The sequence below is a fragment of the Bos indicus genome, chromosome 3 (assembly GCF_029378745.1).
Source record: "Bos indicus isolate NIAB-ARS_2022 breed Sahiwal x Tharparkar chromosome 3, NIAB-ARS_B.indTharparkar_mat_pri_1.0, whole genome shotgun sequence".
NCBI lineage: Eukaryota > Metazoa > Chordata > Mammalia > Artiodactyla > Bovidae > Bos > Bos indicus.
Genome location: NC_091762.1, coordinates 43,371,732 through 43,390,177, shown reverse-complemented (window position 1 = coordinate 43,390,177; position 18,446 = coordinate 43,371,732). Strand labels below are relative to the sequence as shown.

Genomic DNA, 18,446 nt, shown 5'->3' with positions numbered 1-18,446 from the left:
TTGCCAACCCAATTAATAAATGTAAGTACATTTGCTCTTATTCTTACTTCCTCCCGTCTAATCTTAGAATTGAGATTGGCAAACTACGGTATCTGGGTTTGCCGAATGCTTTTGTGAATAGAATTTCATTGGAAGGCAACTACGCCCACTTGTTCATGTATTACCTATGGCTTTTTCTGGAGTTTGAAGGTAGAGTTGAGTAGTTACCACAGAGACTCTGTGACACAAAAAACCCTAAAGTATTTACTATTTAGCCCTTTAAGAAAAGTTGGCCAATCCCTGTCTTAGAAGATGGAATGGTCCTCACATGATCAAGGCTAATCTTTCTCATTCTTAATCTTGTTTTCTTTTCTTTCTTCAGATCATTTAGGCTTTCCCTTTGTCCTCTGCCTCTCCAACTCCCTTGGCCCCTTTCCCTCAGTCTATCAATATGCTATGCTCAAAATACCAGCCTTAAGACAAAACAGAATAAAGCAAAATGAAACTTTCCTTTGGTCTTTCAAGTCTCATGACCTTGCCTTATTTTTTGTCTTCCCTACTGACCTACTTCTTAAAAGTGTTGCTTTCAGGATTGATCTCACATTCCTCAATTCCTCAAATCACTTCAGCCTTGCTTTTGTCTTCATCATTTGTTTTTAATTAGTTAATTAAACCAATCAGTTTAATTTATCAAGTATACTATTTAATTAATCAATTAGAATATTTGTTGGGTTACCACCATGTTCCAGGTTCTGTACTAGGCTGAGGACACAATTGAGTGAACCAAATTGGCAGAAATTCTTGCCATGAGAAATTTATAATCTGGTTGGGGAGACACAATAAATAAAATAAATAAGCAAAATATCCAACATATTAGAAAGTGATAAGTACTACTGAGGAAAATCAATCAGGAAAGGGAGATAGGAAGTGTTGGTTGAGAGTGGGAAGTTCAGATTTTAAAGGAGTGGTCATAGAAGTATTCAATGAGAAGATGGCACTTGAACAAAGACCTAAAGGACGTGAATGAGTGAATCCCCAGCGGAGAGAACAGCAAGGGCAAGAGCCCTGAAGTGGGTGTGTGTATAGGATGTTCAGGAGCAATGTGGCTGGAGTGAATGGGAATAAAGGGCAGAGTGATAGGAGATGGGGCTGCAGGGCTAAAGGAGAGACTGTCATTTAGAGCCCCATATGCCATTTAAAGGATTCTGGCTTTTACCCTGAAGGATTTGGGACATTTTGAGCCAAGAAGTGATACGATGTAACTTAGCATTTTAAAGATTGTTGTGGTAGTTCTGTTAAGACTAGACCACAGTTGACAAAGGCAGAATGAGGAAAGTCAGTTGGGAGATTGTTGCAACTATCCTCGGGTGATAGTGGCTTGGATGTGGTAGGGTGATGAAGAGCTGTTCCAGTTCTCAATATATTTTCATGGTAGAGGCGACAAGATTTGCTACAGATTACGTGTGGTATATGACATTATACTATTTAATTAATCAATTAGAATATTTGTTGGGTTACCACCATGTTCCAGGTTCTGTACTAGGCTCTGAGGACACAATTGGGTGAACCAAATTGGCAGAAATTCTTGCCATGAGAAATTTATAATCTTCCCTGGTGGCTCAGAGGTAAAGCCTCTGCCTGCAATGTGGGAGACCCCGGTTTGATCCCTGGGTCAGGAAGATACCCTGGAGAAGGAAATGGCAACCCACTCCAGTACTCTTGCCTGGAAAATTCTATGGGCTACAATCCATGGGGTCGCAAAGACCCGGACACGACTGAACGACTTCACTTTCATGACATAAAAAGGGGGGGCTGTAGTTAGTTGCTTCAGTCATGTCCAACTCTTTGTGGTCCCATGGATGGCAGCCTGCCAGGTTCCTCTGTCCATGGGATTTTTCAGGCAAGAATACTGGAGTGGGTTGCCATTCCCTTCTTCAGGGGATCGTCCTGACTCAGGGATTGAACCTGCCTCTGTAACGTCTCCTGCTTTGGCACACGAGTTCTTTACTGCTAATGCCACCTAAGAGGGGGGCATCAAGGATAAATCCAAGGTTTTTAAGCTGAGGGACTGGAAAGGTAGAATTTGCCATTAATTGAGAAGAAGCTTGTATGTGGAGCAAGTTTGGGGGGAAAGATCAGGAACTTGTTTGGGACATGCCTTTTACATATTCAAGTGAGTATATCTAGTTGGATATGTAAGTCAAGAGAACAGTGGAGATGTCAGGGTTGGAGATAAACTTGTGCAGGTCAGCGTATCAATCAGAGTTAAAGCCAAAAATGAGCTACGATTGTAATAGGAGTGGCTGAGATAGAGAAGAGAAGTGTATAGGCTCTGTGTCCTGGGGTACTCCAGTTTTAAGAGATTGAGAAAATGAGGAGGAACAAAGTCCAAAAAAGCAGCAACCAATGAGACAGAAAGAGAATCAGGAGACATGGTGTCATGGAAGCCAAGTGAGGAAAGTGATTCTAGGAGGAGGAAGCAAACAGTGGGGTCCAGGAATGCAAATAGGTCAAGAGGAAGACAAGAGACTTGACTGTTTAACTTAGCACTATGTGGATCAATGGTGACCTTGATAAGAGCAGTTTTGATGGAATGGTGGGTATAGATCCCTGATTGGAGTGTGCTCAAGGGAATGAGAGGAAGAACTGGTAACAGGGAGGAAAAAAACATTTTGAGTTTTGCTATGAAAGGCAGCAGTGAAACAACTTCTAAGGGGCAAATCCAAAGACAGGTCATTTCTGTGTTCTTTATCTGTTATCTTTGACACTATGGACACTTCAGTTTAATTCAGTCACTCAGTCATGTCTGACACTTTGCAACCACATGACTGCAGAATGCCAGGCTTCCCTGTCCACCACCAACTCCCGGAGCTTGCTCAAATTCATGTCCATCGAGTTGCTGATGTCATTCAACTGCTCATCCTCTGTCGTCCCCTTCTCCTTCCACCTTCAATCTTTTCCAACATCAGGATCTTTTCAAATGAGTCAGTTCTTTGCATCACATGGCCAAAGTATTGGAATTTCAACTTCAGCATCAGTCCTTCAGTGAATATTCAGGACTGATTTCCTTTAGGATTGACTGGTTTGATCTTATTGTAGTTCAAGGGACTCTCAAGAGTCTTCTCCAACATCATAGTTCAAAAGCATCAATTCTTCAGTGCTCAGCTTTCTTTATAGTCCAACTCTTATATCTGTATATGACTACTGGAAAAACCATCGCTTTGACTAGATGGACCTTTGTTGGCAAAGGAATGTCTCTGCTTTTTAACATGCTGTCTAGGTTGGTCATAACTTTTCTTCCAAGGAGCAAGCATCTTTTAATTTCATGGCTGCAATCACCATCAGCAGTGATTTTGGAGCCCAAGAAAATAGAGTCTGTCACTGTTTCCATTGTTTCCCCATCTATTTGCCATGGAGTGATGATAGGACCGGATGCTGTGATCTTAGTTTTTTGAATGTTGAGTTTTAAGCCAGATTTTTCACTCTTTTCTTTCACTTTCACCAAGGAGCTCTTCAGTTCCTTTTCACTTTCTGCCATAAGGGTGGTGTCATCTACATATCTGAGGTTATTGGTATTTCTTCCAGCAATCTTGATTCCAGCTTGTGCTTTATCCAGCCCAGCATTTTGTATGATGTACTTTCACTTCAGTTCAGTTCAGTCGCTCAGTCATGTCTGACTCTTAGGGACCTCATGGACTGTAGCACACCAGGCTTCCCTGTCCATCACCAACTCCCAGAGCTTAGTCAAACTCATATCTATTGAGTTGGTGATGCCATCCAGCCATCTCATCCTCTGTCGTGCCCTTCTCCTCCTGCCTTCAATCTTTCCTAGCATCAGGGTCTTTTCCAATGAGTCAGTTCTTCGCATCAGGTGGCCAAAGTACTCTGCATATGATGTACTCTGTATATAAGTTAAATAAGCTTGGTGATAATATACAGCCTTGATGTACTCCTTTCCCCATTTGGAACCAGGTTGTTCCGTGTCTGGTTCTAACCGTTGCTTCTTGACCTGCATACAGGTTTCTCTGTATACTCTGTATACAGAGTACTTTTTACATTTCTTTTTCTTGGGGATGGTGTGAAAATGCAAAAAGGCAAAATGTTTGTCTGAGGAGGCCTTACAAATAGCTGAAAAAAGAAGAGACACTAAAGGCAAAGGGGAAAAGGAAAGATATACTAATCTGAATGCAGAGTTTCAAAGAACAGCAAGGAGAGATAAGAAAGCCTTCCTCAGTGATCAGTGCAAAGAAATAGAGGAAAACAATACAGTGGGAAAGACTAGAGATCTCTTCAAGAAAATTGGAGATACCAAGGGAACATATCATGCAAAGATGGGCTCAATAAAGGACAGAAATTGTATGGCTCTAACAGAAGCAGAAGATATTAAGAAGAGGTGGCAAGAGTACACAGAACTGTACACAAAAGATCTTCATGACCCAGATCACCACAATGGTGTGATCACCTCCACTGGTTTCTAGAACTTCTTTCTATCAATATCTGCATCTCTGTGCCTAAGGATCCTCTCTGAAACAGGCATACACCAAAGCGAAGTGACAGAGAATTGACATCCATGGGAGCAGCCTACAACCAATAGATAGCGGGAGGTGGTAGACAAATATCATAACTCCTTTGTCCTTTGGTTGATTTGGGGGTACTCTGGGACACCTGAGTTTACACCCTTATCCTGTGGACCCAGTGGCAGCTGGCTTTGAAACATACCCTCCATTGCTTGACTTCCTTCTCTGCCCATGTCCTCACTCCCCATGTGAAGTTCCTTGCATCTCTCAAATAAATAACTTGCACTTGAACCCTTGTTTCAGAATCTACTTCTTGGGGAATGTAAACTAAAACATTGCATATATAGATTTAATCTAAGAAATAAAGCTCAAATGGGCCCACATTAATAAATACTGATTTTTGGCTTCAGTCAGTCAGTTCAGTCATGTCCAACTCTTTGTGACCCTGTGGACTGCAGCACGCCAGGCTTCCTGGTCCATTTGTAACTCCTGGCGCTTACTCAGACTCATGTCTATCAAGTCAGTGATGCCATCCAACCATCTCATCCTCTGTCATTCCCTTCTCCTCCTGTCTTCAACTGTTCCCAGCATCAGGGTCTTTTCAAATGAGTCAGTTCTTCGCATCACATGGCCAAACTATTGGAGTTTCAGCTTCAGCATCAGTCATTCCAATGAATATTCAGGACTGATCTCCTTTAGGATGGACTGATTGGATTTCCTTGCAGTCCAAGGGACTCTCAAGAGTCTTCTCCAACACCACAGTTCCAAAGCATCAATTCTTCGGCGCTCAGCTTTCTTTATAGTCCAACTCTCACATCCGAACATGACTACTGGAAAAACCACAGCTTGGACTAGACAGAACTTTGTTGACAAAGGAATGTCTCTGCTTTTTAATATGCTGTTTAGGTTGGTCATAGCTTTTCTTTCAAAGAGCAACTGTCTTTTAATTTCATGGTTTTTAATGTCTTTTAAATTAATGTCTTTTAATCATTTCCAGTGATTTTGGACCCTCAAAAAATAAAGTCTGTCACTGTTTCCATTGTTTCTCCATCTATTTGCCATGAAGTGCCATGATCTTAGTTTTCTGAATGTTGAGTTTTAAGCCAACTTTTTCGCTCTCCTCTTTCACTCTTATCAAGAGGCTCTTTAGATTTTCTTCACTTTCTGCCATAAGGGTGGTGTCATCTGCCTATCTGAGGTTACTGATATTTCTCCTAGCAATCTTGATTCCAGCTTGTGCTTCATCCAGCCTGGCATTTCTCATGATGTACTCTGCATGTAAGTTAAATAAACAGGGTGACAATATACAGCCTTGACATACTCCTTTCCTGATTTGGAACCAGTCTGTTGTTCCATGCCCAGTTCTAACTGTTGCTTCTTGACCTTCATACAGATTTCTCAGGAGGCAGGTCAGGTGGTCTGGTATTCCCATCTCTTTCAGAATTTTCCACAGTATATTGTGATCCACACAGTCAAAGGCTTTGATGTAGTCAATAAAGAGGAAGTAGATGTTTTCTGGAACTCTTGCTTTTTTGATGATCCAACAGATGTTGGCAATTCGATCTCTGTTTCCTCTACCTTTTCTAAATCCAGCTTGAACATCTGGAATTTCACAATTCATGTATTACTGAAGCCTGGCTTGGATAATTTTGAGCATTACTTTGCTAGTGTGTGAGATGAGTGCAGTTGGTGCGGTAGTTTGAACATTCTTTGGTATTGCCTTTCTTTGGGATTGGACTGAAAACAGACCTTTTCCAGTCCTGTGGCCACTGCTGAGTTTTCCAAGTTTGCTGGCATATTGAGTGTAGCACTTTCACAGCATCATCTTTTAGGGTTTGAAATAGCTCAACTGGAATTCCATCACCTCTGCTAGCTTTGTTCATAGTGAGGCTTCCTAAGGCCCACTTGACTTCACATTCCAGGATATCTGGCTCTAGATGAGTGATCACACCATCGTGGTTACCTGGGTCATGAAGATCTTTTTTGTACAGTTCTTCTGTGTATTCTTGCCACCACCTCTTCATATCTTCTGCTTCTGTTAGGTCCATACCATTTCTGTCTTTTATTGTGCCCATCTTTGCATGAAATGTTCCCTTGGTATCTCCAATTTTCTTGAAGAGATCTCTAGTCTTTCCCATTCTATTATTTTTGGCTTCACATATTTGCAATTAACAGCTTCTTCTTAAAAAATAGTTTTGGGCAATGTACCCAGGCACTAGAAAATGAAAAGGCTGAGAAAACCTCCTTTCTGAAATAATGCCTAGGCAGCTTTTCTACCTGTGCTAAGAAATATATATTTAGTCTTTTTTTGTTTCTGACACAGAGCTTGTAAAACCCTTGGAACTTCCTGAGTGAAAGGGTGAGAGGAGCATCTTTTGTTATTCATAACAAATCTTATCTGAGTTTATGCTAATGAGGTGACTCCTACAGATACATTCTGGAAGGTGTAGGTGTTGGATACCTTGTAATTTAGTCAGTCAGTTAAGTAGCTCAGTTGTGTCCGACTCTTTGTGACACCATGGACACAGCATGCCAGGCTTCCCTGTCCATCACCAACTCCCATAGCTTGCTCCAACTCATGTCGTTTCAGTCAGTGGTGCCTTCCAACCATCTCATCCTCTGTTGTCCCAAGGGAACTTTCAGCCCCACCCCTGGACAGCTGAGAAGGGGAGAGAGGCTTGAGATTGAACACCCTAACGGCCAGTGGTTAAAAGAAAGGGTTTGGAGAACTTCAGAGTTGGTGAATGGCTTCCCAGGAGGCTCAGTGGTAAAGAAATTGCCTGCCAATGCAGTAGACCTCAGTTTGATCACTGGGTCGGGAAAATCCCCTGGAGGAGGAAATAGCAACCCATTCCAGTATTCCTAAAGGAGGAAACAGACAGAACAGGCTGCAACTTGAAAGCAGGACTCCATCTTGGGCTGGACTGTGGACTGAGCTATATGCCCAGTATCTATGGAAACAACATACCAACTGGAAAACCAGACCCCCCGGATGGAAGAGCCGGGGCTTGTACCTAGACTGTCCAGCTAAAAGAATATCCTAATTATCTGTGTAGCTGAACAGAATCATAAATTCTTTTATGCTTATTGGGGTATGACCACGGGCCTATTGATAATTGTCAACTGTTAACTACCTAGGCTTAAGGCATATGAATCACGGGTTAACTTTGAGTATATCTTTCCTTTGTTCAGACTAGTTTCAGGGAATTTGGGGAGGTGGGTTTGGGCATGTACACTCAGGGTATATCAGGTTTTCACAAAAACTGGTCGGGGTCCTTGGCTAAGAGGAGACTCTGCCTTGGGCCCACCGATATAGTAAACTGAACTCCGCTATCTGCATTGTCCTTCTGAGTGAGTTTGTTTCCCGGAACGTGTGGCTACAACATTCCAATCTGGGAAATAGCATGGACAGAGGACCCTGGCTGACTACAGTTCATGGGGTCATGAAAGAGTCAGACATGACTGAGCAACAAATCAACAACAACAAGAGCTGGTGATGACATCGAGGTGCAGGGAGGGTGACATGCCCAGAGAGGACATGGATGCGCTGAGCCCCTCCCTTCCGCAGACCTTGCCTTATGCATCTCTTCCATTTGGCCCTTCCTGATTGTATCCCTTGTAATTAACTGGCAATAGTAAATAAAATGTTTTCCTTACTCTTGTAAGGAGCCATTACTTACTCTTGTAAAAGAGCAATTACCCTTGTAATTGAGCTATTCTAGCAAATTATTGAACCTAGGAGGGAGTCATGGAAAACCCTGTTTATAGTTGGTGGATTAGAATTACAGGCAACCTGGGACCTGGGACTGGCATCTGACATAGGGGCAGCCTTGTGGGACACAGCCGTGTGGTCTGTTCTATCTCTAGGTAGATAGTGTCAGAACTGAATTGAACTGCAGAACATCTAGTTAATATCCACAGAGATTTGGAGAATTGTTTGGTGTGGGGAAAAAAACAACCAACCATTTATTTGGTGTTAGAAGTATTGTGAGTAGAAATAGTAGAGAACTACCAAAAAGTATTTTTAAAAGGTGCATTTCCTGGACTTCCCTGGTGGTACAGTGGGTAGGAATCTGTATGCCAATATAGGAGACATGAGTTCGATCCCTGGTTTGGGAAGATCTCACATAGTGGTGATTTATTCACTAAGGCCTGTCCGAGTCTTGTGACCCCAGGGGCAGAAGTAGCCCGCCAGGCTCCTCTGTCCATGGAATTTTCCAGACAAGAATAAGCCCATTCTCCACAACTACTGAAGTCCATGTGCCTAGAGCCTGTGCTCTGCAACAAGATAAGCCACTGCAGTGAGAGGCCAGTGTACCACAAAAAGCAGTAGCCCCTGCTCACCAAAACTAAAGCCAGCCCTCACTAGGAAAGCACCTAGCAACCCAGACCCAGTAAACCAAAAATAAAAGTAAATTAATTCATTAAAAAAAAGGTACATTTCCTGCATTTTAAAGTGTCTGGTATCCTTTTCTGGTTATAAAGAAGCCTCACATTTGAAGTTTTGAATTTGCTGCCTTAGAAAAAATCACAGGCTCTCAAGAGGAGTAAAACTGCTCTGATCATAAAATAGTATCTACTTCACAGATTCTAGGTTGAATAATTAATGTTCATAAAGTGTTCCAAAAGGAAAATCACTTCTCACACATGCCATCTTACTTTTTTCAGTTAATTAGAATATTTTAATAAAGTATAATTCTTGTATAGTTTACTTTTTACATTTGCTTAGGGTCCTTTAGTAAAAATACCTACAATTTAGAGGAAATATACATTGCCTTATTCACATTTATTAATATGCAGATTATTAAAAATTTCTTTTGGGAGTATAGGTGCTTTAAAATATTGTGTTTCTACTGTACCGTGAAGTGAATCAGCTGTACATATACATATGTCCCCTGTTTTGGATTTCCTCCCCAGTTAGGTCACCACAGAACACTGAGTAGAATTCCTTGTGCTATACCGTAGGTTCTCGTTAGTTACCTATCGTATACCTAGTAGTATGTATACATTAGTCCCAGTCTCACAGTTCTTCCCACCCTTCTTCCCCCTGTTGGTTTCCATATGTTTCTTCTCTATGTCTGTGTCTCTGCTTTGCAAATAGGTTCATCTGTACCATTTTTTCCTGATTCCACAAATATGTGTTAATATACAATATTTGTTTTCACTTTCTAAATTACTTCAGTCAGTATTACAATCTCTAGGTCCATCCACATCTTTGCAAATGGCACAATTTTGTTCTTTTTTATGACTGAGTAAAATCCTGTCATAAATATGTGCCACATCTTCTTTATTCATTCATATGTCGATGGACATTTAGACTGCTTCCATGTGCTGGCTGTTGTAAATAGTGCTGCAGTGAACATTGGCATACATGTATCTTTTGGAATCACATTTTTCTCTGGGTATATGCCCAGGAATGGGATTGCTGGATCATATGGTTGTTTTATTTTTAGTTTTCTAAGGACCTCCATGCTGCTGCTGCTAAGTCGCTTCAGTCGTGTCCGACTCTGTGTGACCCCACAGACGGCAGCCCACCGGCCTCCCCTGTCCCTGGGATTCTCCAGGCAAGAATACTGGCGTGGGTTGCCAGTTCCTTCTCCAATGAATGAAAGTGAAAAATGTAAGTGAAGTCGCTCAGTCGTGTCTGACTCCTAGCGACCCCATGGACTGCAGCCCACCAGGCTCCTCCGTCCATGGGATTTTCCAGGCAAGAGTACTGGAGTGGGGTGCCATTGCCTTATAGTGGCTATATTAGTTTACATTCCCACCAACAATGTAGGAGAGTTCCCTTCTCTCCATACTCTCTCCATTTATTGTTTGTGGATTTTTTGATGACAGTTATTTTGACTGATGTGAGGTGATATCTCACTGTAGTTTTAATTTTCATTTCTCTAATAATTAGTAATGTTGAGCAATTTTCATGTACCTCTTGGCCACTTATGTCTTTGGAAAAATATGTATTAAATCTGCCCATTTTTTGATTGGATTGTTTTTGTGTTTTTTTTTTAGTATTAAGCTTTGTGAGGTATGTATATATTTTGAAGATTAATCTCTTGTCAGTTGCTTCATTTGCAAGTGTTTTCTGAGGGCTGTCTTTTCATCTTGTTTATGGTTTCCTTTGCTGAATGTATATAAATTAAATTTCAAGAATCTCAGATAGCTCTTCCTTTTGTGCACTTAATTACATTCTGCAAAAATTGGGCAAATTCGACTGTCTTTTTAACAGTGAGAAGAAAAGGAAAGAATGAAAGCCCCTATTAAGTGAGCCTTAGTCTATATTGTTATAATTCTGCTTCTTTGGGGATAACTGGGTAAGCTCCAATCTATTTACAATTAGTTTAACTATTTTGTACACTATTTCCAGCAATTTTTTAATCCCCACCTGACTAGACTTTTCCTACTTAATATATTTTAATTTTGGTGCCCTCTTGCCTCTGGATAATGTCCAAATTTTTAACCTTTTCTTACCAAGATTCCTTTCCCTCTTCTCCCTCTTCACACTCTATTCTGGAGCCAAATGAAACTATTTCAGATCTCTAAAGCAGCCTTTCTCATGATGTTTCCCAGCCTATGTATAGACTATTTTCTCGGCCAGAGATTCTTTCTTTGCATCTTCCTCCTTCTTACCTCCCTTGCCCTTTTTTAGCTCCACAACCTGGCTCCTTCCATCTGGCTAACTCTTGCGTGGGGGTGGGGAGTGTGTGTGTGTGCCCAGTAGTTCAGTCGTGTCTGAGTCTTCTCGACTCTATGAACTGTAGCCCGCCAGTCTCTTCTGTCCATGAAATTTTCCAGGCAAGAATACTGGAGTGGTCCTACTTCAGGGGAGCTTCTGGACCCAGGGATCAAACCTGCATTTCTTGTGTCTCCTGCATTGGCAGGCGGATTCTTTACCACTAGCACCTCCTTATTCAGTCTCAAGTCTAGGTTTCTGCAGAGAAGTCTTCCCTCACTTCTTAGCACTAACGCTGTCCTCAAAAGCTTCCTAATAATACTCTCCACTTTCTCCAACCTATCATGTATCTTGTTTTTGGGGCTTACTTGCTTATCTATATCACTGTCTAGAATGTATATTTCTCAAGAAAACAATCTACCTTGTCCTTGATTGTATTAATAATCCTAGCACCTAGTACACTGCCAGGAAATAGTATCTATTTGTTGAATGAGTGAATGCATAAATATAAAAAGAAAATGTATGCTTGATGTTATGGGAAATAAAACATGGTTATGAAGAGAAGTATTTTATCTAAAATATGTTGTATATATATATATATGTTTATATATTTTATATATATTTTAGGATAAGCAGAAATTATTTTTGTCTGTGTGCACAGTAGATTATTCAAATCATTATTATTCTACACTAACATGTCCAAATTATACTTTAGATATAATCTAAAGAATAACACAGAATCTTCATGTAGGAAGGCTTGGTACACAGAAGACATTAAGTGTGTTTGTTTCAATACAATTATAGGTGTTAATAACAACAGCAGCAAGAACAACCATCAGGAATCATTCAATAATTGTATACAATGTTGTGATTGGAAAAATGGAAACCAAGAGTCTCCCTTTAGTCTGTCGAAATATTATTTTCTCCTGGAGTTTCTGCACAGGAGTAGGCAAAACCTGAGATTCTAAAGGAGCACCAAGGGTCACCATAGGAACCACAGGGAACAACATTTGTGTTTCAGGCTTCTGGAACAGAACAACTGAAAGAATGTGAGCCAGAGCAGGGGAATTTAGGAATCCATGGAAATTGCTTGAATGGATTGTTGACCCCAGTCACATTCTAGGGACAGTACGATGCTGCAGGCAATCCAAAATGAAGGACAACATTTACTTGTATCCTGTGGAATTGTCTTCAGTTGATCAAAACAGCTTCCCTGTGAGTGTATATTTTGCTTGTGTTTTTAATCTAGGTATAAATTAAGTAACAATACATAGATCCAAAAAGACATGTTTGGAGGCTTGTGAACATCAGATTTTGGAAATAATTCAGTATTTAATATCGGCTTTAACACCAGTAATGAATGTTTGTATACAATGGCATCATAACATAGTAGTCTTATTGAATTCTACAATTATTCTTGTGAGTTAGAAGTTATTATAATCCCCATTTAACACCAGAGGAAATAGTCTAGGATAATGCATACATTTGGTGATAGAGTGATACCTGAAACCCAGGCTTCCAATGATAAATCCCAGTATTTTTTCTGCTATCTAGGCTACCAAGGAACCAATTTACATATCCAAGTGATTCACATAAGTCCACCTTCCAACATTTTAAATACTCAATTATTTATTCTCCAAATATTCATTGAGCATCTGTTTTGTGGCAGTTTTCTCATCTGTAAAGTGGGAATAATAATACCTGCCTCATAGACAACTGATGTGAGACCTGCCACATAGGTAACTGATGTGAGACCTGAGATATAAATCGCTCTACTTGGTTTTCAATAAACTCAACTTTTATTGCTTTCCTGATAAAAACATGTATAGAGTATAGTAGTGACAGTATTAAATGTACATGTGGGAGTGAACATCGGAAACAAGATTAACATGTGAGTTCACTAATGATATTTCTCATCAGGGTGATGGTAAAGGGGGTGGTGGTAAGTTGAAGTAATGATGATCAGGGTGAAGAATGGTGGGAGGAATATTATTTTATATAGTTTTGGAGAAAAAAGTTCACTTCTTTATTTCTTCTTCAAAAAGTAGGAATGACAGATAAGTATAGATGAATAAACTATGTAAATTTTAAAAGTTAATTATTTATTTAGTTTTTGGCTGTGCTGTGTGTTTGTTGCTTTCTCTAGTTGTGGCAAGAGGGGGCTACTCTTCATTGTGGTGCTTGGGCTTCTCACTGTTGTGGCTTCTCTTGTTATGGAGCACCAAGTCTAGGTGCATCAGTTCAGTTCCGTTCAGTTCAGTCCCTCAGTCGTGTCTGACTCTTTATGACCCCATGAATCGCAGCATGCCAGGCCTCTCTGTCCATCACCAACTCCCGGAGTTCACCCAGACTCACATCCATCGAGTCAGTGATGCCATCCAGCCATCTCATCCTCTGTCATCCCCTTCTCCTCTTGCCCCAATCCCTCCCAGAATCAGAGTCTTTTCCAATGACTCAACTCTTCGCATGAGGTGGCCAAAGTATTGGAGTTTCAGCTTTAGCATCATTCCTTCCAAAGAACACCCAGGACTGATCTCCTTCACAATGGACTGGTTGGATCTCCTTGCAGTCCAAGGGACTCTCAAGAGTCTTCTCCAACACCACAGTTCAAAAGCATCAGTTCTTTGGTGCTCAGCTTTCTTCACGGTCCAACTCTCACATCCATACATGACCACTGGAAAAACCATAGCCTTGACTAGATGGACCTTTGTTGGAAAAGTAATGTCTCTGCTTTTCAATATGCTATCTAGGTTGGTCATAACTTTCCTTCCAAGGAGTAAGCGTCTTTTAATTTCATGGCTGCAGTCACCATCTGCAGTGATTTTGGAGCCCCCCAAAATAAAGTCTGACACTGTTTCCACTGTTTCCCCATCTATTTCCCATGAAGTGATGGGACCGGATGCCATGATCTTCGTTTTCTGAAGGGGCTTCAGTAGTTGCAGCACGTGAGCTCAGAAGCTGTGGTGCACGGGCTTAACTGCCCTGTGGCATGTTGGATCTTCCCAGACTAGGGATCAAACCTGTGTTCCTTGCACTGGCAGGCAGATTCTTAGCCACTAGACCTTCAGGATGTTCCAAACAATGTAAATTTAAAAATTGTATTTTAAACTATTTGAAAAAGTAGCAAAGTGGTCAACAAATTGAGCCATCTTATGTATAGTGACCTGCCCATGGAACTTTCTTTTACTTTCTAAAACTACATCCTTCTTTACTGACAGCATTAGTCAAGGATGAGGTAATTATTGAATTATTTTATTTAGTGTTCACTGAAACTATTTCTTAAACTATATAGAATGCTGGTATACTATTGATAAATCACAGGGGTGGAAAAATAATTCAGAATTTTATAGAAGCCACATGACAACAATAGCAATGCAGATAATTAAGCACCTTTTATTTTTTCATTCTGAGTTTAAATTATTTTCTCTAAAATTTTGAAGAAAATAGTTAATAATGTACATTATTGGTTGATATTGTATCATTTCAAAATTTTCAGAATCTATGAACTAAGCAATGTCAATAAGCTAAGTTAGGGGAAAACTTAGAAAAGATGGTTAATAGAGCAAATAATGAATTCTTGATTCTACCACCAATCAGCTACATACCTTGGGAAACTGGTTTTTTACTGTGAACCTCAGTTTCTTCTTTTTTCTTTCCTATATTTTGACACATTATCTTTTACAAATGAAATATTTTATAGAAATCCTATGTGCTTGCTCATCCTTCCCTCTCCACCTCCATCCCTAGGTGGGGCCTCTGCTCCCTTAGATTCCACGGAATCTGCTTGAAAACTGGACCTAGCTAAACTTTCAGGTCCCTTCTGGTTTTTACTATCTTTGATTCTGGCTTGAAATTCTTAAATACAATTAGTGTGATGCCAAATATGACTGGGTCAGGCCAAGATCTTAGCATCTGTGAGCAGCCACACCATCTATAATTTTTTGTGTATCTGTATTTTATTAAAAGCTGCTGTAAATTATTTTTGACATTAGATAAGCAATCTATCAAAATATTGAAACAATTAAAATTACTTTGAATTTCAAATTACTCAACAGTGTAGGTTTCTACTGCCCCTTGATTCACAGTTAAACTGAAAATTAAATTTTTAGAAAGAATTCAACATATATTTTGTGTATTTGCTTTTATTTATGTAGATAACATCATGACTGAACAAGCAACTAAAAGAGCAAGTTAAAATTATAGTCTGAGAAATAATGATAATTTTAACAGAATTGAATATGTAAATATCATAGCTGTCAGGCCTTTGACTATTCTGAGCAACTTTTTCCCCCTCTCTTCTAATGAGAGAATATTTTTCTTTTATTTTTGGCAGCCAAATAATAAAACAGTTCTTGGATGGTTTTCAATCCTTTTATTCCCATCTGAATCTTCATCAGTGCCTTTTTTTCTGATCTCAGAACTAGTCACACCAGGTCACCACTGGCCTGCATTTGGTCCTGGGACAAACTTTATGAAGGATACAGTTCAGTTCAGTCGCTCAGTTGTGTCCAACTCTTTGCGACCCCATGAACTGCAGCACGCCAGGCCTCCCTGTCCATCACCACCTCCTGGAGTTCACCCAAACTCATGTCCATCGAGTCGGTGATGCCATCCAGCCATCTCATCCTTTGTCGTCCCCTTCTCCTCCTGCCCCAAATCCCTCCCAGCATCAGAGTCTTTTTCAATGAGTTATCTATTCGCATGAGGTGGCCAAAGTATTGGAGTTTCAGCTTTAGCATCCTTCCTTCCAAAGAACACCCAGGGGACTGATCTCCTTTAGAATGGACTGGTTGGATCTCCTTGCAGTACAAGTTGGAAAAGACAGTGACTGGATAACAAAGGGGCTTGCAATCCATGTCATTTAAAAAAACGTTGAAGAAAATGGAGATTTCTATATGGGAAATAGTAAGGAGGAAGAAGTGGCCTAAGGGAGCTACCTTTGCATCTTTGAAGACTTGTTATGTACACGAATAACAAACAGTGTTCAGCACAGTCTTAAGGGACAGAATTAGAACCAGAGAGTGATAACCTATTTTGGAACTGCCTCCAGAAGTGAGTTTTCTAGCTCTGGAGATGTATAAGCGTAGGCTGCAGACTGCCTGTCAGGGCGGCAGAGGCAGGATTCAAGCTATGTTGACAAAGTTGGAATAAATATAGTCAAGTTTTCAAACTTGAGACACTTCTATACTTAGTTAAATTTCTATGTATAACATTACTTTCCCTCTCTCCAGTTCAGTGATGTCTGAATTCTCTTAGTACTTTCTTTATATGTGAAACACTGTTCCTTATTGTTGTTTAAGATAAAAGTCAGTTCCTAACATTTATATTGAGTGATTGGAAAGAAGTTTTTCCCATTATCTTCCTCCATAGACTGTGAAATCATGCCTTTATTATGAAACAAACATTAGGAACTTTGACCTCATGATAATTGAGAGAATAAAGTGTTTTATGATCTCATTAGAACCTTGACATGTATGTGCGATCTGCGGACTATTTTGGTCACAATTTTTCTTGTAGGATTTTTTAAATACCATTTCGATTGTGAAGATTTTGGTTTAGAGAGATTTGATTGTATGGACAATCACTTATTTTCCTTTATGCAGCTTCAAAAAAACATTATAAAGTCTTATCAACCTGAAAAATTTCATTAGAATACTCATTATAAATATGCTAAAGAAAAAATAAACATTTTCATTTTGAGTTCTTAATTTTAAGAACCTCTATTTGTTTGAGTCATAATTCACTCCTCACGACCAAAATTTCTAAGCAAGAGAGTTACATGAAAGAAAATGTTTTCATAAATTCATTCTTGAAAACAGCAAGAAATGTTTAATTAAATCTGACTTACCTGAAAGTGTAGATTTAGAGTTCTTTCCATTAGACTATTAACTTAGTAAAATGAAAAGTTCATGCATTGAATGAGAACCAGAGCTTCTTTTTTCTAATGCAATTTTTCTAATACAACACTTATATGAAAAGTTGTTAGGAATTTTGTTAAGGAATTTAGTCTACATGAATTTTACATCATCAAATTTGGAAACAGATTGCCAGCACTGGATTAATATAGCTTTTTAAACAAAGTGGGTAAGTTTATTGAGACATTCACATATTTTGCTTTTCCATAACTTTCACATATTAAGTCTCAAACTTCAGCAAAATAATATGAACTGGCCGACATGACTGCTGATACTCGATTTGTGGGAATAAATATCAGGGAAAATGCAAACAATTGTTGAATGTGGACAGGACATTTAGAGATACTTCGTTCTTTAGAATTCCATAGCCATGGCCAGGGGCCCGTAAAACGAGAAGTGCATCTCGGCAGAGTGGAACACTCATTAGAATTCATCTTTTCAGGACTTTTTCGGCTTTAAAAACTCTTTTGAGATAAGCTTTACTCAAGACTAGGTGATGACAGGAAGTCGTCTTTACTGAGTCCCCAGTTTTAAATTTATATGATTCTTGTCTTAAAGATGTGGATGTTAGGGTAGGTTTTTCTTTTTAACTATCTTGCAAGGGCTTGTTCGATCTGAATATCCAAGTAATATTCGTTTATCATTTTTCTGCGGCTGTTCAGCCTGTTGGATAGCCAGCAAAGCTAAGACCAGTAAATTTGAGTTTTACTTGCTGGCCTCAGAGCGCTCCTTGAGTCAGTCGTCTCTTCTCTTGCGCGCCCCCTTCCTCCAAGAGGTAAACAAACGACTGCGAAACCGATGGCTGGCACAAATCCTTTTCTGTTTCTGGAGAAACCACTCAGAGCGCATGCTCTTCCGGCGATAGGTCCGTAGCGCCATTTTCATATCGCAGGGACTGCCCTTTAATTAAGCTCGCGGGTAGGACACCCGGCATTAAAGTTGTTCTAGCTGTTCAAAAAGCCTTACAGAATCAAGTCAAGGGCTTCTTTGAGATGAACCACTCCCAGCGCTTCAGCTAAGACTGCGTCAAGAAATTCTTTTGTGTTTATTTTTCCCGTGGACATGTGGCCCTCTCCCTATACCTCTGTTCCCTCCCCGCCCCCGGGCTGGTCGCGTTCCTCCGCCCCGCCCACCACGGGGACCAGAGCGATATTAAGGTTTGGCATTTGTGATGATTTGCGCCCACAGCGGCGACCCAAATGAGAGGACGTGGGGAACCGGATGGGAACGTTTTACCCCGTGAGAACAAAGCACAAGTTAATTCAGAATCCAGTATGTGTAGAGGAAACCAGTAGGTGTTCTTCTGAGCTAGGAGGTAGGGCTTTTTTTTTTTTTTTCTGCAGATTTTATTTCTTATAAAGATAG

The 18,446-nt window shown here is 40.1% G+C and overlaps 1 protein-coding gene across 6 annotated transcripts in view; it reads left to right on the top strand.

Moving 5' to 3' along the window:
• Positions 1-18,246: 18,246 nt before the first annotated feature.
• CDC14A (cell division cycle 14A) overlaps positions 18,247-18,446 on the top strand; it is a 189,674-nt gene continuing 189,474 nt past the window's right edge. For 3 of the 6 annotated variants that reach the window (XR_011565781.1, XM_070786029.1, XM_070786028.1), the window contains exon 1: positions 18,250-18,396. Coding sequence is in view for 4 of the 6 variants with exons in the window: in XM_070786029.1 (XP_070642130.1) it covers positions 18,303-18,396 (94 nt within the window). In the remaining 2 variants the exon portion in view is untranslated. Of the gene's footprint in view, positions 18,397-18,446 lie in introns of all 6 variants that reach the window. The other 3 variants (XR_011565780.1, XM_070786027.1, XM_070786031.1) reach the window with 3 other exon arrangements.